Here is a 23,681-nt window from a genome sequence, read left to right on the forward strand (position 1 = left end):
GCAGGAGATGGGTTTGGTCCCATCTGATATAGAAATCTTGATTCCTATGACCTTGCTGTTCTTTTTTCATCTACTTATTTCCTTTACCTTAACATATAAATTTTAGAATACTCTCTTTCATATCTACTAAAAATATTTCCAAAATTTTGATAGGAACTGTATTAAATAGGGAGATCACTCTAGGGAGAACTGACATGTTTACACCATGTCCAGCGTCGTACCAGTCCATGAACATATCTCCCCATTTATTTAGGTCTTTCATTTTTTCATCAGCATTCTGTAATTTTAAGAACATAGATCCAGTATATATATTGTTAGATTTATGCATAAGCATATACATATTTTATTAGATTTAAATGCCTTCTTTGGAGCAAATGTAAATGATACTACATTCTAAATCGCAATTTCTATATGCCTGTTGTTAATATACAAAAATGGAACTGATCTTGGTGGGGGCTCTTATATTCTGCAATCTTGCTGATTTTGTTTTTGTATATATTTTTTTTTTGCATTTTCTACAATCATGTCATCTATAAATAGTGATAATCACCTTGACAATCTGCATGTCTTTTATTTCACAGTATAGGTTTTTAACAAAGCTGATCTTTTGCTCATTACTTTGAGTAGTCTCTTTACTTTTAAAGTTCCTGACACTACTGGATTATGTCAAGACCAGAAAAACTGCTATGAGCAGCTACCCCATAATTATTCTCTGAATAATAGGAAATAAGTTTGGTTAGGTAAAGACATCAATATTTAAACTAAGACTGGTTACATTTAATCAAGATTTTTTTTTGTTTCCTGACAAGGACTTAGGTATAATTTTAGCAAATGAACAACTTAAAAACTTAAGTCATAAATTGAAATTAAATATATGGCTGACATAAACACTGTTGTTTAAACTGACCACCTCGTCAGTTACAAAAACAAGCGCTATGAAGATTAAGTTAAGCAGGCTTTGTATTTCCTATAGCCTCCAGTTCCAGACTACATCTGTTTTCTTTGATACACAAAACCAGAGTTAAAATAGCTCCATTTATCACAGCATGATTGTAGGCAGACAAACCAGCCTGTCTGTTTCCAGATAGGGAAAGCGACTGTTATTAATCACAATTACAGGCCAAACTCTCTAAGAGAAATTGCATCAATATTCTTCCAACCCCCAGCCCTTCTACTCTTGAACTCAAAAATGCTACTAAGAATGCCACGACACCGCCTGAAGGTCAGTGACTAAAGATGCTACTATGAGGCTGCCTTGGGTTTAAGTTCAGGATACATATTAAGGAAAACCTTTTCTACACATATAAAAAGCGATCTTTCAAGAACTCTATTATTAACTTTAGAAGGATAATTAAACCCACTCTATTTAAAATTTATATGGAAAGATTTCTGCTTGAAATGAAACTAGGAAACTATACTGAATAGCATGGGATATTTGAAATGTACAAATTAGATGATGAACTTTAAGCACAGAAGCATTTATGAAAATAGACATTTTTCTAGCAAATTTTGCAGCCAATAGTGTGAAGAAAATTTATTGCTTTCATACAGATGGTAACAGAACCTCCTATAGAGTAAGACTAACCACAGGTTATAGATGAAAACATTAAAATAACTGTTCAATCTTACTCCTTGATAAGGGTCTTTTTCAAACTGTAACCCTTTTTTCAATGGTTACAGTAGAGGTTTAAGTATACAAACCAGAGTTTCATTTGGTGCTGTCTACTTCTTTTATGTTTTTAAAAGGTTTATTGTTTTTTAAGCACCTACTATATATGCAAGACACTTTGATGTTTACATACATTATCACACTTAAGTCTTATAATCCGAGGTAGGTACTATTCCCATTTTGCAGATGAGAAAACTGCAGTTCAGAGAATTTATTCTCTAAGGTGATACAGCTAGCTAAGTACAGAGCCAAAAGTCAAATACAGATTTGATTCTGAAGTCTATATTCTTTCTCCTCTGTCTGTAAGCCTTTCAAACTTATATTTGCTTTAAGACAAAGTTTAAATGGAATCTTACATACATAATGCATCTAAGAACGGAAACTAAAATGGCTGGTTGGGCAGTTATAGAGAAATGCATATTATTTTACCCTACTTTTCCACTAAATAACTGACTCTGCTAATATACATTCTCAATAATAATGTTACAGAATAAACTGAGCCTTTCTGTGATTAAGCATGACTCTATATCCAAATAAGGCCTGCTTATTAAGCATTTGAAGCTAAATTAGCAAGGAGATTAATGCCATTCATGTTAATGAAAAATTCAGATGTTTGAGAATCTGCAAAACTGCCCAAAATTCTGTGAGCGCTTAGACACTTAACTAGTCACATAACATATTCATTGATTACCTACTTCTATGTAGAATAGTCAGTCACTTTTCTAGGGGCTCGGGAACAGTGACAGACAAGATACAGTCAGTAAACCCTCTGAACTTACTCAAATGGGAAACGCATAAACTACAGGAGAATAGGGAAGATGCCTCTAAGAAAGTGACATTTTTATCAGAGATCTAAATGATGGGGAAAGTGAACCATGCAAATATCTGGGGGAGGGGGCACAAGAGAAAGACCATCAGAAAGAGATGGAACAAACAGCAAAGGACTTTGAAGAGGAAGGGGTTGACAGGTCTGAGAAACAGCAAGAAAACCATAGGGGAAAAGGAAGAGAAGAAGAGACAGAGATAAACACACAATGTATACCCTTGAAGAACCTGATACGGACACTGGGTTTTATTTTGAATATGAGAAGAAAACAATGAGTTTTAAAAAGATTACCCAGACAGCAAGAGAAATACCGGCAGAGCAATAGGCGTAGAGGCAGACAGACCAGTAAAGAGCCTATTGCAGTTGTCCCAGAAGGAAAAAAATAGTGATTTAATGAGGGTGGTTTTGGTGACGCCTTCTGGTATTGGGAGTCATCAGCATAAGGACAGTGTTTTCAGTCCTGGGACTGAAGTAATCACTGAGGGAGTGAGGGGAACACGGAGGAAGAAACTGGCTCTGGGCTGAACTCTGGAGCACGCCCGTGTTTAAAAAGTATAAAAAAAAGGCAAGGTAGCAAAGGGAAAGCATCTTTTTACCTGGACACGTGAAAGATATTCTGTGTTCAGGCTTACTTAGTTTCTTTTTCTAAGCCATAGAGGAATCAAAGTGGTTTAGCATTTGTTTCCGCACAGTCATATTTCTGACTGTATGAAAAAAAAATGAGAAATGTGATAGAAATAAAATATTCCTTATTTAAATGAAGCAGAACCTCTCAATAAATTAATATGCAATCAAACCTTGCTACATTCAAGTTCAAGATAATAATTTCTATAATTAAACTATTTCATTGACCTTGGAGTCTTCAACAAATAAAGGCTTATAAACCTAGAACCTGAAAATGCACATAAATTATACAGGAGCTTTACTGTAACATGATCTGACCTGCATTTGTTTTATTACCTGCCACTGACAACGTTAGAAACGTTAGTCAGGAATTATAAAAACCACCAGAAAGTCAAACTGACTTATGTGCAAGAACTTAGAAAATAATATAATATTTATGGTAAGGAAATTAAAATATTAATTCATTCCTGGTTTAACATCTAAAGCAGGACAAGCAACTAAACCTAGTGTCAAAATTAAACAGAGCTATTATTTTATTTTAAAAGAGAAACAGTGATGTTTAGTATTTCTTCTCATATACTCTTAAAATCAAGTGCCTCTTTTCAAAGGCGTTCAATTTAAATTTTTTTAGCTTTTGACCTATTTTCACGATTTTGGGTTCTTAAGTCAGAGGACAAGGACACTGACATAGGAGGCCCTGAGTTCAAATTCAAATTCTAACAATTATTGCTCATACGTTGGAGTAAGCTACTGTACATTCAGAGCCTTAGTATTTCTTCATCTGAAAGACAAGAACAATATCTATTCCATAGCATTCTGATCAGGATTAAAAGAGACTGTCAAGCAGAGCACCTAGCAAATGCTTTATAAACGTTAATTCCTTTCCCTATTTCATCTCCCTCCTCTTTGATGTTTTAACATCTACAGCATTTACATGTTTATTAAAGTCACCTTCTAAGTGCTTTTCAAAGAAGAGGGGGACTCTTATCTTGGTTGAAATATGATGATATCATAATCCTACTAGTTTTGATCAGCGGCGTTTTGAAATGCTATTATATTTTACTTTATGGAACTGTAAGATCCTTCAAGAGAAAGACTACCATTCTTTGAAATCCTACTGTCTCGTGGACAAGTAATATTTATAACGATACAACAATGTTAAAAAGCATTAGGCATATCTGATATCAAAAATATCCCAGGAGCTATTTATATTTTTTGCTCTGGAATCAAGAATTGAATGATCATGTTCTTTTGGTTAGTTAACGTTTACATCTTTCCAACTATTTTTAAATTAATTTCTATTTGTGTTCATTGACTAAATAACAGATTATCAATAATAAATTAATAATAAATATAATAAACTAATAATAAACAAATTATTAACCATAGCTTTAGACAAATAATAGTCTGTCTCAAATAAATTTATACTAGAATTATTTAACTCTTTACTATTTTAAATTTGTGTGTATTTTCTTTTTCTTTCAAGTACGTTTACATAGGTTCTGTTAAAGCCTACTAAGAAACTCTCAGCATCTAGTGGGTATCTGAGTAAGTACTGACAGCCGTTCCACCATATTAGGCTTTCAGCATGTCATATAGAGACACCACTGGCTGGACCTGAATATCCTCATAGATCCTAAAGGCATAAAGCGTCATAGGCGAGAGAAAAAAAACATTGGTTTGGCCTCTACAATGTTGCAGCTCATTTGGTCACTTCTAACTTCTGTAGAATTTATCGCATTGTAAAACTTGAGTAAACAGAGACCATCCTCTCACAATTAAGGAAATAAGTTCACCTAACCTGATTATCTAACAATTAAGCCTCTATTTCTTTCTATTCAGTACAAGATTTGGCTATTTTTACCCTCTTGTAGAAGTATACCTCTCTCATATTTACTATCACAAACAAGGATCCTACAGTTTATCTTAAAGGAAAAAGTACACTTGTTGGCTGCTGACATCTACCAAAAGGCAAAACTGTTGGCTCTGGAAAGGAAAAAAAAATTTTCTTGAAATAAGTAATTATAGCTAAATTATTTTGCTTCCTCCTTCTATTCAATCAATTTAGAATTAAGAACATATTACTTCATGATACTATATAAAATTACAAGTAATAATATAGTGGCATCCTAAAATAAAATACAAAAAAAAATTTAAGTACTGTATATAGTTTTCTGAACATTTTAAAGAAAGGTACAAAAAAATCTAAGCACCTTTATGAAATTCCTCATGTTTACATTTCCAAAATTAGGTTAGACCTTTAGTCAAAAGCTTTTAATTCCATTTAAGAGGTTTCTAATATCCAGTTTCTTCCCTTCTTCATTTTCATCATTCTAACATTCATTAGAATCTCCATCAAAAGGTAATAAATAGGAAGAGAAGGGAAAGAACAATTCATTCACTTTAATGCTTATCAGTCAGCTACATTAGAAATTTATTTGTGAAGAGTAAGAAAAAGTAGGGGGAATATAATAGAGTAAATCGATACAGTGATGCTGGGAACTATTTTTCTACTTCATTCATCCACATTAGCAACCTTCTTCAGGCCTGGCTGAATACAGATTCTCCAGAGCTCACTATGTTTTCTACCAAAATTCTTTCAATCTTCTTACACACATGTAAGGAGAGCTGGCTGGGGCCAATACTATTCTGGTGCTGGGAGGAATGAAACAGAAGTCCCTACTGAGGATCCTACTTTCCAGTAGAAGGAGATAGCTAACTATAATGTTAGATAATGCTAAGCGCTATGATGGAAAATCAAACAGGAAAAGAAGGATACGGAGAATCCAGAGTAGGAGTTGAATTTTTCAAATCAGTGGTCATTTATCTTCATGCACTTCCCTAAGAAAACTACACATATCTATTTTTCTAGGCACTAATTTATATATTAAAAACACTGCTAGTAACAGACAGACATATCATAATTTTTATTGGTGATATGATCAACTCTCTAGTAACTTAGTATTATAATGATCAAAAAGGAATACTATAACAGAATTAAAATATTGAAAAAAGATTTTTTTCATATCCTGTCTTGATTAATCTGCTGAATTTTGAGTGGCAGAACAGTTCTTCAGTATATGGTACAACTGATGTTCAGCTACATTCCAATACTGGCTGAAAAACAGTTATGCAGGTTTCTTCCCCCTTAAGAACTTTGCCTATAATGGTCAAATCAGGCTGGCTGGGCTATCTTGGGTAACATGAAGTTCCTAAGAACTCAGAAGAATGACCAGGTCCTGTTATACAAACAGGCTTGTCAAATCAAGCTTCAGCTGGTTACTACCACAACACAGGTGACCTCAGTGACAGACACAAAAACTTCCAAGATGAGATCTCTAGTGTTATCAAATTCCTCATACTCCCAGCATTTCATCAAACCAAATATTTTAAACAGTAGAATATTAGAAATTCTACCCCTCAAAAAAGAATACCTCCATGGTGATGTGACAGGCTCCCTCCATTAGCGAGGATTTCTTCTCTAGCAGCTGCCTGTATTTGGAAACAAAACAACAAATAGATCACATTGAAGTGAAAGAGTAAGACTCAACTCTCAAAGGAAGCACAAACGTTCTGGGTTAAATAATAAACGGGAAGTCTAATTTTCTTTTCTATTCAGTTCAGTCACTCAGTCGTGTCTGACTCTTTGCAACCCCATGAATCACAGCACATCAGGCCTCCCTGTCCGTCACCAACTCCCGGAATTCACTCAGATTCATGTGCATCGAGTCGGTGATGCCATCCAGCCATCTCATCCTCTGTCGTCCTCTTCTCCTCCTGCCCCTAATCCCTCCCAGCATCAGGGTCTTTTCCAATGAGTCAACTCTTCACATGAGGTGGCCAAAGTATTTGAGTTACAGCTTTAGCATCAGTCCTTCCAAAGAACACCCAGGACTGATCTCCTTTAGAATGGACTGGTTGCATTTCCTTGCAGTCCAAGGGACTCTCAAGAGTCTTTTCTACTAGGTTAACTGTATTTTAAAAAGCAACTAAAATATGCAGCCTAGCTTTATAAGTTTTTTTCTAGTGAATAGTCACAAATTCTACAATTGTTACTTTAAGACTCTAGAAAAGAAAAAGAGGCAAAATGATAAATTCAGCAGCATTAAATGATTAAAAACAATTTTAAAAAGTTTTGTAAGGAGTCAGGTCCTACTCTGAAGTAAACATCTCACGATACCAACAAACATTTATTGACTGCTTATGGTATGTCCAGAAAAGTAAAAAGCAATTTACCTGCAATAATTCATTTATTTTCACTAAAGCCATATGGAATAATTACTTTTATTCCTATTTCACAGATAAAGAAAACAAAGCTTAGGCGGTTAAATTATTCACCTAATATCATACAGTGTACACAGACTCAAGATTACTTACAAAACTATCAGGGATTAATGATAAAAACTCTGATGGAGAACATCTGTTAGGTCAAGGTGTGCTCAGTGGCTCAGCTGTCTCCGACTTTTTGAGACCCCATGGACTGCAGCCCACCAGGCTCCTCTTTCCATGGGATTCTCCAGGCAAAAACACTGGAGGGGGCTGCCATGTCCTCCTCCAGGGAATCTTCCCGACCTAGGGATTGAACCCATACCTCCTGTGTCTCCGGCATTGGCAGGCGGATTCTTTACCACTAGCACCACCTGGGAAGTCCTTGCTTTGGGACAAATAACTTGTCAGGCTTCTGGATATCTAAATGTGGGGGGTGGGGGGGGGGGCGGCAGCGTGTGGACCATTGTTTTATCCTCCTAACATGTTAGGCTCTAACTAGTCTCCTTATAAAGCAGGAAGGTTAGAAAGATAAAGACTTAAAGCAAAATACAGAATGGCTGAAGTACAGGGTGAAAAAAGGGTTATAGTAACTGGAATTACACTCAATTACTCATGAATGTGTAGCAGATATGAGGTAAAATCCCTACAGTGCCTTGTACCTCTCAGAATTACCTGGATGTGTATAAACCATCAGAGTTAGGCCACAGTAGAGGAAGCCTTCCCTTCAGGACTGACATCTCATTGAGAAGCAACATATAAGAACCCTCATCACTTAGGATTTAGGGTTTTTCAAATGAATCATACCTATGTTTGCCCTACTCTAAGAGACTATATCTTCTAACAAATTATTTTAAGTAAAGCAATAATTACTTGAAACCAGGAGCACTTAGAGAATGACTGGCTTGGGAAAGAAAGAATACTTTCACTTCTATAGTATTAATACTATTGGGAAGGGGACTCTGAGTAGCCAGAGGGCAATACAAAGACACTAAAAGGCTCAAGGCTATGGTTTTTCCTGTGGTCATGTATGGATGTGAGAGTTGGACTGTGAAGAAGGCTGAGCACCAAAGAATCGATGCTTTTGAACTGTGGTGTTGGAGAAGACTCTTGAGAGTCCCTTGGACTGCAAGGAGATCCAACCAGTCCATTCTGAAGGAGATCAACCCTGGGATTTCTTTGGAGGGAATGATGCTGAAGCTGAAACTCCAGTACTTTGGCCACTTCATGCGAAGAGTTGACTCATTGGAAAAGAGTCTGATGCTGGGAGGGATTGGGGGCGGGAGGAGAAGGGGACGACAGAGGATGAGATGGCTGATGGCATCACTGACTCGATGGACTTGAGTCTGAGTGAACTCCGGGAGTTTGTGATGGACAGGGAGGCCTGGCGTGGTGCGATTCATGGGGTTGCAAAGAGTCGGACACGACTGAGAGACTGAACTGAACTGAAAAGGCTAAAGGGATAGGAGACGATTCGAACTTTTGAGGATGATGGATATGCTCATTATTTTGATTGGGGTGATTTCATAGAAACCCATGAAACTGCACACTTCATAGGCTGTTTTGGAGAAGGAAATGGGAATCCACTCCAGCACTCTTGCCTGGAAAATCCCATGGATGGAGGAGCCTGATAGGCTACAGTCCATGGGGTCGCTAGGAGTCGGACACGACTGAGCAACTTCACTTTAGGCTGTTTACTATATTTCAGTTATACCTCAGAAAAGCTGTTTTTTGTTTTGGTTTTTAAAAAAGGAGGCCTCAGAGAGAGCCAACCAAACCCTGTCTGTGGTTTGGGTCTAACAGTATGCCATCTTGTGGTGGTACCTTTGGCAGGCAGGATACAGAGTTGACGTTAGGACACCTGAGGTGTTAACAAGCCCAGTCTCCCCTGACTTCCTCCACACTCTAGTCTGTTTCTTCCACTCTAGGCATTCTTGTCATGAGAAACCTTGATTATCAAAGAGAAGGCTTGACAACAATCAGAAGCTTGAGGCTATTTAAGAAATGTAATAAAACTGCTAGCAAATGAACCTCAAAGCCCGACATATAACTTTAATTTTTTAATTAAAATCAATTAAAATATAAACTGAAATTATAGCAACATCGACTAAGAGTTTTAGAGCTGCTGACCTCTAAAACTGCGCAGCTTTAGAGCAGTCACCATCTAGAGCTGGGTGGGCTGCCAGAGTGATGTCAACGATCCCTATAGTCTTTATCAGACTTCCCTGGTAGCTCAGACAGTCAAGTGTTGCCTACAATGCGGGAAATCTGGGTTCAATCCCTGGATTGGGATGATCTCCTGGAGAAGGCAATGGCAACCCGTTCCAGTATTCTTGCCTGGAAAATCCCATAGACAGAGGAGCCTGGTAGGCTGCAGTCCATGGAGTCGAAAAGAGTCAGACACGACTGAGCGACTTCACTTTCCCTTTCATAGTCTTATTTAATTTAATCAGGTATTATGTAAGTAATAATGAAAGAATCACAGGCCACCGAATGTTAATTTTAGAATACTGATTACAGTATGTATAGGGAATATACATTTTAGACTTCTAATTCAGCATTCAATCCAGTGCAAAATTTACATTTTTCATTTCTATGGGCTATCACCAAGGTAAACCACAAGTAATTAAAGAGAGTCAAACTAAAATCCATAAGCTGACAGTAAAGTTTATTTAAATTAATAAAAGAATATAAGAGCTATATTCATGTACACAAAATTACCTCAGTTTGTTCAAACACAGTCAGTGGATCACTGATTCCCCTGTAGTTAAAGGCAAAGTAGAAATAGATACATGCACCTGCATCATAAGTCTGTGTCACCCTAAAAAACAAACAGACAAAAACCCCCCACAAGGCTTTAAGTGAAACCAGATTCAATATCTAGAAACTTAGAGGCAGTATCATCTGAATGATTTGCTTAATCCATAATCTCATTCTCTACCTACCCTCCTACTCCACAGGAAGGAAAACAGATACACAGATTTGCTAGATAAAGGATACCGATGAACTATTTGTACTATTTTCATAACTTGTTTGGTAAGTCTGTACTGTTATCCCAAAAAGTTTTAAAATTTTAAGATGTAAATATTTCTCCAATTGGCCTGAAATAAACAAAAATTCCACTTCCTCAGAAAGGAATTTTTTTTTTTTTACAAAGTATATTGCAGTTAAAGACAGCTCCAAAACAGACCTCATGGAACTTAGTGATCCCTTAAAAGCCTTCTGAACTTCCTCAATGTTAAGAGAAATAAATATGAGAACTTAAAACTAGAAAACAAGAAAAATGTTCAAATACCAAAAATGATTGGGTAAAATACAGCATCTTCACCAAGTTCACATTAATAAATTAGTAATGACTTTGAAAACAAATTGAATGACACAAAGCCTTAAGACAGTGTCTCTGAAGGGTTTATACTCTAGGTCCCGTATTTGAGGATGCTGTATGTGTGTTTGAAAAAGATATCAAGAATGTTAGATTAATAAATCATATACATGATATATATTTGGGCTTTGAAAATGCAATTAGGTGAAGCATTTAAAAGGGAGCTAAGGTAATCATAGTCAGACCTCTGAAAGCAATTTACAGAGGTTCCCACAAAGAATTTAATTCAACAGAAGGAGCAAATATAGAGGAAACACTCTTTTTTACTACACAATACAAACAGAATCTAATCTAAAAATTTAATGGCCTTTTAGGCCAAATGTTAGGTGCCTGAAAACAGAAGAAATGTACTGTTTAACAATGCTACTGTCAATTTGCCAGCTGTGTTTTTCTTCTAGTGTTAATTCACACTCATAAAAAAGATCCCTTGAATGTTTACATTTTAAGTACCAGATTTACAAAGTTTAAGACAAACTGGAGAACTATGTTAACTACAAGGGCACTATCACTACAGATGACCACGTTTAAAGAATATAGAATGAAATGAGTTTACAGCAATTAGAAAATATGTATCACTCACATGAGAATCATCAATATCAATAAACAGAAAATATAATTAATATTAGTAGAACACTGCCACCTTCCCACAAACCCAAGATCTATATTACACAATTCAGTTTTCAATAGAGAGGCAGGCTTCTAAAATTACAGTAAAGCTTGATTGATCAGTATCTCAAACAAAGTAGAAATGACAACATTTTTTGAAAAACCTTAATTTGGGACCATTTCAGAAAATGACTTAGAACTAAAACCTATTAACAGCTCAATTCTATCACTTAAGACACTTAAATACTAATGTCTTCCAAAATCATCTGAACAAGAGATAGTGTTGCTGCCAAAGTTGTTATATTATTAATTTCTAAAAAAAAAAAAGTGCGCTATATACTTTTCAAAGTACTGTACTTATGTTAGACTCTGCTGCTGCTGCTGCTAAGTCGCTTCAGTCGTGTCCGACTCCTAGCGACCCCATGGACTGCAGCCCTCCAGGCTTCTCCGTCCATGGGATTTTCCAGGCAAGAGTACTGGAGTGGGGTGCCATTGCCTTCTCCAATGTTAGACTCACTGGCTAGTAATTTCTTCCCACAAAATTTGTTCAGAAAATTTAGGATTAGAATTCCAATACACAAAATAATTTTTAAAAGACAGAAATGAAGTAAAATCAGTAAATGCGTGTTACAGCTGAATTCTTTTCCTTAGAATCTTTGATTTCAATGAAATCTACAACTATTTAAATTAATTTCAGAATAGCTTTTTAAAAAATGATTTAAAAAGTTCATCTCACACATTCAAGCATTTACACTCAACACAAAATAATCTCCTTAGCCACTGTTAATCAGCCCAAATCAAACTCAACTAAAATTAAACTCTACTTAAATGTTAGTTTAATCAAGTATGTGCTATTAAAACTATATTTAAACTCCTATTTAGTAAAACACTCAATTAACTTAGACTTTGTACATTCTAAACTTTGGTTTTATAAGATAATCATAGAAGCTAAAGCATTAGGCTTTTATCAGAAAATCCTTAAAAAAAGCCACATAATAAATGACATATGATCAATTCAGAATATATATATAACAATTCTATCCACCTGCAGTACAATACATAATGAAGATCCTTAGGCCTTATGAGTACCATTTAAAGAACCTAGATGTAAGTGTTGTTACAGAAGGTGTCCTAAAGACAGAATATTTTACTTCCCAGTCACTTTCAGGAAGTAGTAGTTTATCGCAATGGTAGTCTCATAATGGAAGGGAAGATCTCAAGAGATGCTGAACAGGGAAGAAGGGCAGAAGAAGGAAGAAAGGATATCTGTTAAGCTGAGGCTTGACATCACAAAAGAATAAAAAATCCTCAACTTGACAAGAATACACCCTATTATTTTTTTTAAATGCTTTAAGTTTTACTATTAATAAATGACTTTTGGATTAGTGGGCCTGATTTGTTCTCAGTTTTATAATATGTGGCCTGACAGACTAGACAGTCAGGCCTCTTATTCTGTGAGTTCACAGAGAAAATTAGTATCGAAAGATTGGACACAAAGTGCCCCTTCTCAAGAAAACATCCTTTGGGTCTGCTGCTATTTAACTAAGAGGACAAAATTATTAGTTAACTGTGATCCAATACGGATCATAACTGTCCCATGTGGAAGACATTAGCCATATGTGGCATTGTAAATTTAAATTATTTGAATTAATGAAGTTTAAAATTCAGGTCCACAGTTCCACACTGCAACAGCTCAACAGCCACATGTGGCTTGTGGCTACCATACTGGATAGGACAGATACAGAACATTTCCCTTATCACAGAAAGATCTATTAGAAAGCAATGAGTTAATCTTCATTTGGATCTTCTGGCTCCACTCATTCCTATAGTCCATACCCAATGATTTAATCAACAACTGACAAAGTGGTTAAAATGCTTTTTCTCTATTAAAGAAAGAGCTATATTGAATGTGTTTGTAATTTACAGTTTCTTGACTAACTATGAAATTTATAGTTTCAGTGAATGAAGAGGTCCAGGAGTTTAGACATTTGACTCTTTATCTTTATCATCGTGCTGTCCAGACAGGGCAGAAGGCTCACTTGTGGAAGGGTGTTCTACTTCTGTTGGGCTCAGGACCACTGTAAAAATCCTAGTTTAGTTGCACAGTCCTAATAAGTCACTAACACAGCAAGTGAAGTTTAGGAAAGCCTGCTAAGTGGAACAGACTGAAGCTTTTCCTCAGCTCACAAATTACACTTTTCCATTAATTTTAAAAAGTTTTTTCAGAATAAGAACTATAAAAACAACAACAAAAAACAAACAAACAAAACTCACCTGCATGTAGAAAGAGGAGCAAACTGAACACCCTTCTCTTTGCATTCCCTTGTTATTCTTTCTTTTACATTTCTACAGAGATCTACAACCCTAGAAAACAAGAACGGAATACAATATTAAGTTTTCACCTAAGTTTCAAAAATTCTAATAATTGCTGGTTTATTAGCACACTTCAAGTCAGACATTCTCTTAAACTTTTATGTTTATTCCTTCAAGAATAAACAAGAGTCATGATCATTCAAACTGAGCCTTCCATTCAAAAATTTAAGGGAGCAAAGTCCTTCCCCTTTTTGTCACAAGAAAGACAGAAGTCAGAGGAGCATACTCAGGTCTCCTAAAAATAAGTTTCCTATGCTAAGGAAAATCCAATTTTGAAATAAATTTAACTGTAAGATTTTAAAAACTTTTTTAAAAGTTCTAAAGAAAATATTGATGAAAATTCAATTCTGGGTCATAAGAATACCCCAGTTGGTGCTAGAGGTAAAGAATCTGCCTGCCAATGCAAGAGACGTGGGTTCAATCCCTGGGTTGGGAAAATCCCCTAGAGGAGGAAATGGCAACCCACTCCAGTATTCTTGACTGGAAAATTCCATGGACACAGGAGCCTGAGGGGCTACAGTACATGGAGTCACAAAGGATCTAACATGACTGACCATGTGCATGCACGTGCACACAATCCCCTCCCCCACACACAATCTATACCCATGTCTAAGAAGTCTCCCTTAATTTAAAAAGAATTGCATTAGTAATCACATATTATACCAAATGTTCAATAGATTATTCAAGCACTAGGCTAAAATCCAGCTCAACAAAGACTTACTGGATACAAACTATGTATAAAGTTATGCCAGATTATTTAATATTATAAGTCAATGAAAACAGAAAAGCAAGGCAAGTTCGTAAAGGGGAGGGAAGACTGGCAATATTTAACAATATTAATCTATTTTTTAATGTGAGTTGTAACATATTTTTATAACCATATATTTTGTTTCATCTGGAAAATAAGACTCAAAGTATACATAACACATGTTATTCTCCAATAAATATCATGGCTACACATTGATGATGATTCTGTGTTTTAAATCTTGGTCTTTAGAACAGAAAAGATGACCAAAAGTTACCTTTATTTCCAATAAGAACAAGGAATAAATAAAATATAAATATGAAAAAGGTTGTAGTGTTTTATTAGCATGTCAATTTTATAAATACAGTGTCTAAAAATTCTATAAATTCTGACTTTACAAAACAATATTGAAATTAAATTCTGCTTTATTCTGTGAGAGCTTAAGGCAGATAAATAAAATCTGCTTAACCTTAATATCTATAGGAGTTAATGTGCATTACAAATTTATAAAGCTAGTAAGTTCTTTATTATGACTCTAGAAAATGGAATTTATGTACTCCTTGAATGAGATACTTTCTAGAAATTATTTGTATAATTCTCACAAAGCTCATGCAAAGGTCAATACAGTCCATTTGGACCAATCACTATATATGAGGCAAACATAACTGTGTATACTTTTAAATTCTTCAGTTCAGTTCAGTGCTGTCGCTCAGTCACGTCCAACTCTTTCGACCCCATGAATCGCAGCACACCAGGCCTCCCTGTCCTTCACCAACTCCCAGAGTTGGCTCAGACTCACATCCATCGAGTCAGTGATGCCATCCAGCCATCTCATCCTCTGTCCTCCCCTTCTCCTCCTGCCCGCAATCCCAGCATCAGAGTCTTTTCCAATGAGTCAACTCTTCGCATGAAGTGGCCAAAGTACTGGAGTTTCAGCTTTAGCATCATTCCTTCCAAAGAAATCCCAGGGCTGATCCTTTAGAATGGACTGGTTGGATCTCCTTGCAGTCCAAGGGACTCTCAAGAGTCTTCTCCAACACCACAGTTCAAAAGCATCAATTCTTCGGCGCTCAGCTTTCTTCACAGTCCAACTCTCACATCCATACATGACCACAGGAAAAGCCATAGCCTTGACTAGACGGACCTTTGTTGGCAAAGTAATGTCTCTGCTTTTGAATATGCTATCTAGGTTAGTCATAACTTTCCTTCCAAGGAGTAAGCGTCTTTTAATTTCATGGCTGCAGTCACCATCTGCAGTGATTTTGGAGCCCCTGAAAATAAAGTCTGACACTATTTCCACTGTTTCCCCATCTATTTCCCATGAAGTGATGGGACCAGATGCCATGATCTTTGTTTTCGGAAGGCTGAGTTTTAAGCCAACTTTTTCACTCTCCTCTTTCACCTTCATCAAGAGGCCTTTTAGTTCCTCTTCACTTTCTGCCATAAGGGTGGTGTCATCTGCATATCTGAGGTTATTGGTATTTTTTCTGGCAATCCTGATTCCAGCTTGTGCTTCTTCCAGCCCAGCGTTTCTCATGATGTACTCTGCATAGAAGTTAAATAAGCAGGCTGACAATATACAGCCTTGATGTACTCCTTTTCCTATTTGGAACCAGTCTGTTGTTCCATGTCCACTTCTAACTGTTGCTTCCTGACCTGCATACAGATTTCTCAAGAGGCAGGTCAGGTGGTCTGGTATTCCCATCTCTTTCAGAATTTTCCACAGTTTCTTGTGATCCACACAGTCAAAGGCTTTGATATAGTCAATAAAGCAGAAATATATGTTGTTCTGGAACTCTCTTGCTTTTTCCATGATCCAGCGGATGTTGGCAATTTGATCTCTGGTTCCTCTGCCTTTTCTAAAACCAGCTTGAACATCTGGAAGTTCACGGTGCACGTATTGCTGAAGCCTGGCTTGGAGAATTTTGAACATTACTTTACTAGCATGTGAGATGAGTGCAATTGTGCGGTAGTTTGAGCATTCTTTGGCATTGCCTTTAAATTCTTACCTGACCTTATTAGCTAATTTAACACTACTGACCATTTCTTCATTGAAAAAAATTTCCCTTGGCTCCTCTAACAGCACTGATTTTCCTCCAGATCTTCTAGACTGTAATCCTTAATTTCCTTTGTTAACTCTTATTTGGATGACTTAAATGAATCTTTGTTTGTATTCCTTCAATACTGGGGTTTCCTGGAGTTCTTTCTCAGGCCTTCTTTTTTCTTTCATTCATTTACCTGAAATTGTATCTTCTCCTTTGGTTTTAATCACAAATCTCAAGCTGGTATCTTTAAAATCTTCTAATCTCCAACTTGGATCTCTCAAGCAGCTATTTTTATAGGCTACATTCTTACAGTGTTCCAGAGTTCATTCACAGGACTTTATACAGAATATACACTGAGCACCTAATAGGTGCAGTCACTGTGCTAAGGCCACAGAGGAACACATAAAAACTAGTAAGACCCATAATCTCTTAAGAGATTTATGCACAAAAAGGCCAAGCAATCTAATAACGTGTGAGGGCTGAAGACCCTAATCCCATGGTTTGCTGCTAACTATGGTCTCTACCTAGCTAAAGGTTTAAGAGAAAGTAAGTTACTAAATGGTAACAAGTAAATTTTAAGTCATGAATACAGCTGTTTTCCCTTAGTTTTATTTATTAATACTTTAGCTGAAGACATTGTTTTAAGTGAAAACTAATCAAGTATGTAGCCCTGTATAAAACAGATAATAGTCAGTGAGTTGAAAAAATATGTCAGAATATACAAGGAAAGGATAAAGAAAAATGAAAAGAGAGTGCATGATCAGTTTCCACAGTTGGAAGAGTTTAAAGACAAAGGGAAATCATCAGTTAGCAGGAATTGATGACAAGGAAATTCATAATACTGAAGAAGTAATACTACACTAACCCATTTTCCCCAGTAAGGAAAAGTATTAAAGACTAAAGTGGTCTCTGAGACAACTATGAACAGCTCCCAAACTATATCTGCTGTTCGAAAGTGTCAGATGTGGATGAGGTGATAATTCTTTTTATTTATAAGATTTATTCCCCCTATTAAAATTTAGCATCCAAAACTGAATGCTATGAATTTAACAGACTGATACTCTAAATTTGATTACTATCTTATGGTGCATGGAGTATTAGCATCAATACACTGAACTCAAAACTCACAGTAGATGAAGACAATGTAGAAAAGTAAAAACTTTTCTGGGGGAGGAAAAAAAACGGGGTTAAGGTTGAACAAAAATGTTAAGGTAGGCAACACCTAACAGGTGTGTCCAGTGGGATCTGTTGGATCTTATATGCTTTATTACAGATTTAAAATAGTAAATTTTATAAAGAAAAAGTAAAATGTACCTAGAATAAAAATGTACTAACAATTTCAAGAATTTCCTATTTACTGAATGAGTTAACTCACAGGTCTATTTTTAATAAAGCCATTTCACATTTCCTAATCAGCATTTATTATATTTCCCTAACCAATATTTGTATGTATACATGTATGTAATTTTGAAACAGAAATTATACATAATTTCTTAAAATTGGATTTCTTTCAGAAATCACTTAAATTCCAGTTAAGATCTTGCTTAATAGTACACATACAAATATCAAAAGCTAAATGATATGTTACAATGCTGCTGCTGCTGCTGCTAAGTCGCTTCAGTCGTGTCTGACTCTGTGCGACCCCATAGACGGCAGCCCACCAGGCTCCCCAATCCCTGGGATTCTCCAGGCAAGAACATTGGAGTGGGTTGCCATTTCCTTCTCCAATGCATGAAAGTGAAAAGTGAAAGTGCAGTCGCTCAGTCGTGTCCAACTCTTAGCGACCCCATGGACTGCGGCCCATCAGGCTCCTCCGTCCATGGGATTTTCCAGGCAAGAGTGCTGGAGTGGGGTGCAAGCTGTATTTTGGGGAGACTTTCTAGAGTACATTTAAGCATATTAACCATTTAAGAATTTAAATCAAAGCTAAGTCAAACCACACAATGACATTTAGTGTCCAATAAAATTCTTTAAAATTTAAATTTCAGTAATACCATCCTTCTATGGGGCATGGGCAAATCTAAAATTTTTAAAATGGCTTGCAAATATGACATTCTGATGAAGATACTAATTTAAATAAAAGTGATTACCTTTTTTCAATGCTTCTTTGCAAAATTTTAGAAGTTTACATATTCACACACAAAGATAAATTAGTCCAGCAACTTGTATAGCATATTTTAATAATATCAGGCATTTTGTTTCATTTTACCTGTCCCAAGGAGCAGAAGTCTCAAAAGATTCTCCTAATATATAGTATTCCAAACCCAAATCCTGTTAAGACACATACACAAAAATCAAGGAATTATAAAAGATGCAGAAGTCCATAATATCAGTAGTATTTCTTGTTCATTGTTCGTAAGTACATCGTGTTTCTAATTTAACCTTCTGGACTCTTTACAATCTACCTCAAAAGAGTATGGGAAAGTGGTCCCAAATCCGAGATACAACCTCCAGGAGGACAGAAACTTTGTCTTGTTTTCCTCTGTGCCCTTGGCACCAGGTGGAGTGCCTAAACATGGTAGGCACTCAAATATTTCTCTAATAAATGCAGTCTCTACCCAGGAACTGCCTGTGTGTACACAGAGAACACTAGCAGGATAGATTTTAGTGGCCTAAATAAATAGCAAATTGACCAATACCAAAAAGTGATCATTAGGATCAAAGGAGCAGGGAGATAGGGAAGTCACGGGCAGAGGGGACTAGAGAAAGGAAAAGATATCTTCTTCAAATCAACTTTTCTTTAAAAATAAACTCAAGAATAGAGTGTTTCTCTTTGTAGTGACTAAATAGATAAAATATCTGGACCCATCTCAGCTAGGAAAATATGTTTTATAGCATATAAAATATATTGCTTATATAAAAAGTAACTTATAATACTAAATTTTTTACCCAGAGTACAATGCTGTTCTAATATCAAAACTGGAAAGAGTCATAAGCCACCACAGAAGTGCAAAGGTATGAAAGAAAACTTTATAAAGTAGAAAAATCATAGACTCATGGTAAGTTACAATAGGTTAAAATTTAAGAAAATAAAGAAAATTTTATTCACTTAAAATAAGAAAATGTATTGTTTGCAACATAAAATGACAAGAGAAATATGAGATAACTTACTCGAATGTATGCAATGACATAGGTCAACAAATAACCTCTCTGTCCATTATCTTCCCCAGTTGCCAATCCCCTGTAATTAAAGAACAAACTGTCAATATATTTCACATGAACTATTAAAAATAAATAATACTAGCCAGACTGATCAATATCTCAAGATAACTGCTTATAAGTTTAACACAGATTACATTACATCTCATTTTAATTTCAATCTCATTTATCATAAAGGTATAAATGTGCTATCAAGAGAACAGGCTTGGACAGAAGAATTTTTAATAGTCAGTTTGGTAATTAATTTTAAACTTTTATAGCCACCAAACTAGTAAACCTGAGTGATATAAACTCAACCAATTCTATTCAGACTAAAAAGAACAGAGACTCAGCCATGAGAAATAAGCTTAAATAATCTTCACAAGGACAAGATACTTAAAATACTATTTTACTCATATTCTAATCTGTATATTCACGTATTATAGTCTTATTCATATATAAAGATTTGCAATGAATGACTACTATCTTCTAACACCAAGAAGTTTCTTGAATACTTGAGCATATAGCATCTGGAATATTAGACATGGTGTTTACTTTATGGGACTTATCATTTAAAAGACAGACAAAACATACTTATACAGATATATTAAAATTTATGAAGCATCATACAGATAGATACAAGAGCAATAGTATGAACATATCCATTTCAACTGGAAAGTAATTTTATACATAGCGGATATACGTGGTGATCTAGTTAGAATTAATCCCATATAATGCATATTTCAGTTCAAGTATTCTATTTTGTTAAAGTCATTCTAATTTTAAAAGACTAGGAATGACTGATTTCCTCTACCTTCAATACAGAGTCTTTGGTTTTGCTTTTTTCTACCATTAGGCAGAAATTAAAATTTAAGTAGTTTCAGTCAACTCAACAAAACTTATCCCAAACTCTCAAAGCACCCACTAAAAATCCCTCAATAAAAATGAACAGAAAAATATCTTTTCTTGTGGCTTTCTTGGGCCATGACTGAGGGTTAACTTTCATGTCTCTCTTCTCAATACACTAGGAGATTCCCTGATGGCTCAGATGATCAAGAATCCACCTGCAATGCAGGAGACCTGGGTTTGATCCCTGGGTTGGGAAGATCCTCTGGAGAATTAATGGCTACCCATTCCAGTATTCTTGCCTGGAGAATTCCATGGACAGAGGAGCCTGGCGGGCTACAGTCCATGGGGTCGCCAAGAGTCAGACGCGACTGAAGCGACTTCCACTCTCAATACACTAACTGCACCTTCTTGGTCTCAGGATGCTGAGCTCTTAACCGAGGTATTGCTTAAGACTCAGGTTTTGAGCCTCTTCTCATTTCTCTTATGAATTCAATTAACGCCTTCCTTTCTTCCCCTCAATGTTTTGCCTGAAGTCGGCAGTAGGCAGTAAGTAAATAATACAATGCATATGTACCTTTGTTCTATACAAACGTGCATGCCTGCATGCATGCTAAGTCACTTCAGTCAAGTTTGACTCTTTGTGATCCTATGGACTGTAGCCTGCCTGGCTCCTCTGTCTATGGGATTCTTTAGGCAAAAGGGCCTCGGTGGTAGCTCAGATGGTAAAGAATCTGCCTGCAATGTAGGAGACCCGGGTTCAATCCCTGGGTCAGGAAGATCCCCTGGAGAAGGAAATGGCAACCCACTCCAGCATTCTTGCCTGGAGAATCCCATGGACAGAGGAACCTGGAGGGCTACAGTCCATGGGTTCATAAAGAGTCCGACATGACTGAGCGATTAAGCACATATGCCTCCAGGAGATCTTTCTGACCTAGGGATCAAACCCACATCTCCTGAGGAAATACTGTAAGGCACTTGTAAGCTAGGACATATTGGCTAGATCAGATATGCCAGTATTATAGTTGGATACACATAAATTAGTATCATCCAGAAGGAGTAGTGAAGACTTAATAGGAACACCTCTAGTCTAGAACTACATGGGAACAGGGTATAATGAAATGAAGGGGAGGTGTTTGTTAGTAGAATGTTAATGAGCAAGGAAAACAATTTACATCAAGCAGCTGAGATTGAAAAGTAAGGAGAAACAGAAGACAGTTCTGGGTTAGATGCGTATGGATATGAGGTGGGGGTAGGGAGTCAAATAAAGTTCCAAAACAAAAAGAAAACTAGTCAGAAAATTGCTGTGGCAAGTGCTTAGAAAAAAACAGATGAACCCAGAGAAGGAAATGGCAACCAACTCCAGTACTCTTGGCCGGAAAACCCCACAGATGGAGGAGCCTGGCAGGCTACAGTCCATGGAGTCACAAAGAGCTGGACATGCCTGAGCAACTAACACTTGACCAGGATCAAAAGACATACAGAAGTAGATACCAATACATCTGTAAACTTACTACATGATAGTTTTGACAACAAAAATCACTGGCAAAGAGAAAGATTAAGTGCCCCTTGGAAATTCACTCACTGAAATGATAATGACGGTGGCCGTTAAAGAGCAGATTTTTAAGTGATTATTACTTTTTCTCTGCAATTTTCTCTGTTCATTTTTTAAACAATAAGCATATATCATGAAGTTATCAAAATTGTGGGAAAAATAACAGGATAAACAATATTCAAAATGTAGATACACTTAATAAAATCATGACAAATTAAAAAAAAAAAAAAAAAAAAACAGACGAACCCATACCTCAGGTAGATATGAACTGGAGTCAGACACTGACTCCAAGAGAGGAAAAACCCTACTGATAGAAGAAACACAGTTCACGTAAAGGAGAGTGAAGACTAGGAGAGGGTGCAAGAGACCACTGCTGGGAATCTTTGAGAAGCTGCATTCTGAGTATGTACTTGGTGAGAAGTAACAGGTATAAACATTTAGCAGACCTGTCTATCATTTTAATATCCGGCCTACTGATATAAAATATAGCATCCATATATATCAAGATGAGAAAGAGTTCAACTTTGCAGTCCCAGGTCAAAGCTATTTTTCTTTAGATCCTCTTCTAAATCTGACAAAGGGAAAAAAGAACCTGTTTCACTTGGAATCTAGTACAACAAAGTACAGAAATATGCTTTTTTTTTTTTTTTTAATCTAAAACAGGAAAAAACTAGATGTCCATTCTAAATTCATAAACCTCTGCAAAGAAAAGCTGCTCTGGCTTTGCTTTTCTGAATCACAGGTTTCCCTACAAATTTAGCTTTTTGGAAGCTCTATTTTTTTTTTAAAGGCTTTCAGAATTACTTTAAGATAAAGTATCTTACCAGCCAGAATTACTTTAAGATACAATATGTAAACCATAGTAGGGCTTAGATTAAACGCTTGTAACTTGCCACTTTTGCAGCCATTTCAAAAAACTATAAAATTTCAACTGCCTTATGTTATCCATCCCCTACTTCTTACCCCTCTACCACAAATTTTAAATATCAATTAACAAGGTTCTTAAATTTAACGCTGTTTCATGAAGGACTAGGAAGACTACTGAAAGAGGACTGAGACAATTTTTTTACATAAAAGAGCCATCTGGTGAACCTAATCACTCACGTTAAGTTATGTCAAACAACCTAAGCACTTTAAAAGTCACACTTTAAGTATAACCCTTTAAAAACAGTAGTATATTACCTTAAGTTCTATGCTAAATGTCAACACATCTGTCACGGTTGGTGACAGGCAATGTTTATTCTGCTTAGTTTTTAGAGAATTTAAAATATGTTACCAGCAAACATAGATAAACAACCAGAGTACGATTATTCAACATTTGCTATTATATTCTGTTGGATCATATGTGTTCAAAGGTATTTAACAGTGTTTGGGTGGGAGTGGAAGGCAAAATGGTAAACTGCTAAGATAATACACAAAAAAGTTCTCAACTGTGGTAGAAACAGAGGATAAAACAAAAGAACAGAAAACAAAGTATAGATTAACAATGCCTTAATTCAAAATAAAATATGTAAGCTAAACTAACTTATGAAAACTTCATTAGAGAGAAACTTAGTGATGCTTTCCTTCAGCTAATCATGTAGGAGAAATGATTGAGGAATAGGAG

The 23,681-nt window shown here is 36.0% G+C and overlaps 1 protein-coding gene across 2 annotated transcripts in view; it reads right to left on the bottom strand.

The window, feature by feature from the left end:
- Positions 1 to 23,681, bottom strand: part of AGPS (alkylglycerone phosphate synthase) — a 127,107-nt gene that overhangs the window by 11,685 nt on the left and 91,741 nt on the right. Inside the window, exons 15-19 of one of the 2 annotated variants that reach the window (XM_006054504.4) lie at positions 19,648 to 19,717; positions 18,746 to 18,807; positions 13,648 to 13,737; positions 10,107 to 10,206; positions 6,554 to 6,611 (exon numbers count right to left, since the gene is read on the bottom strand). In XM_006054504.4, the coding sequence (XP_006054566.4) occupies positions 6,554 to 6,611; positions 10,107 to 10,206; positions 13,648 to 13,737; positions 18,746 to 18,807; positions 19,648 to 19,717 (380 nt within the window). The remainder of the gene's footprint in view (positions 1 to 6,553; positions 6,612 to 10,106; positions 10,207 to 13,647; positions 13,738 to 18,745; positions 18,808 to 19,647; positions 19,718 to 23,681) is intronic. The other variant, XM_044933249.2, reaches the window with a different exon arrangement.

Source organism: Bubalus bubalis, chromosome 2 (assembly GCF_019923935.1).
Source record: "Bubalus bubalis isolate 160015118507 breed Murrah chromosome 2, NDDB_SH_1, whole genome shotgun sequence".
Taxonomy (NCBI): Eukaryota; Metazoa; Chordata; class Mammalia; order Artiodactyla; family Bovidae; genus Bubalus; species Bubalus bubalis.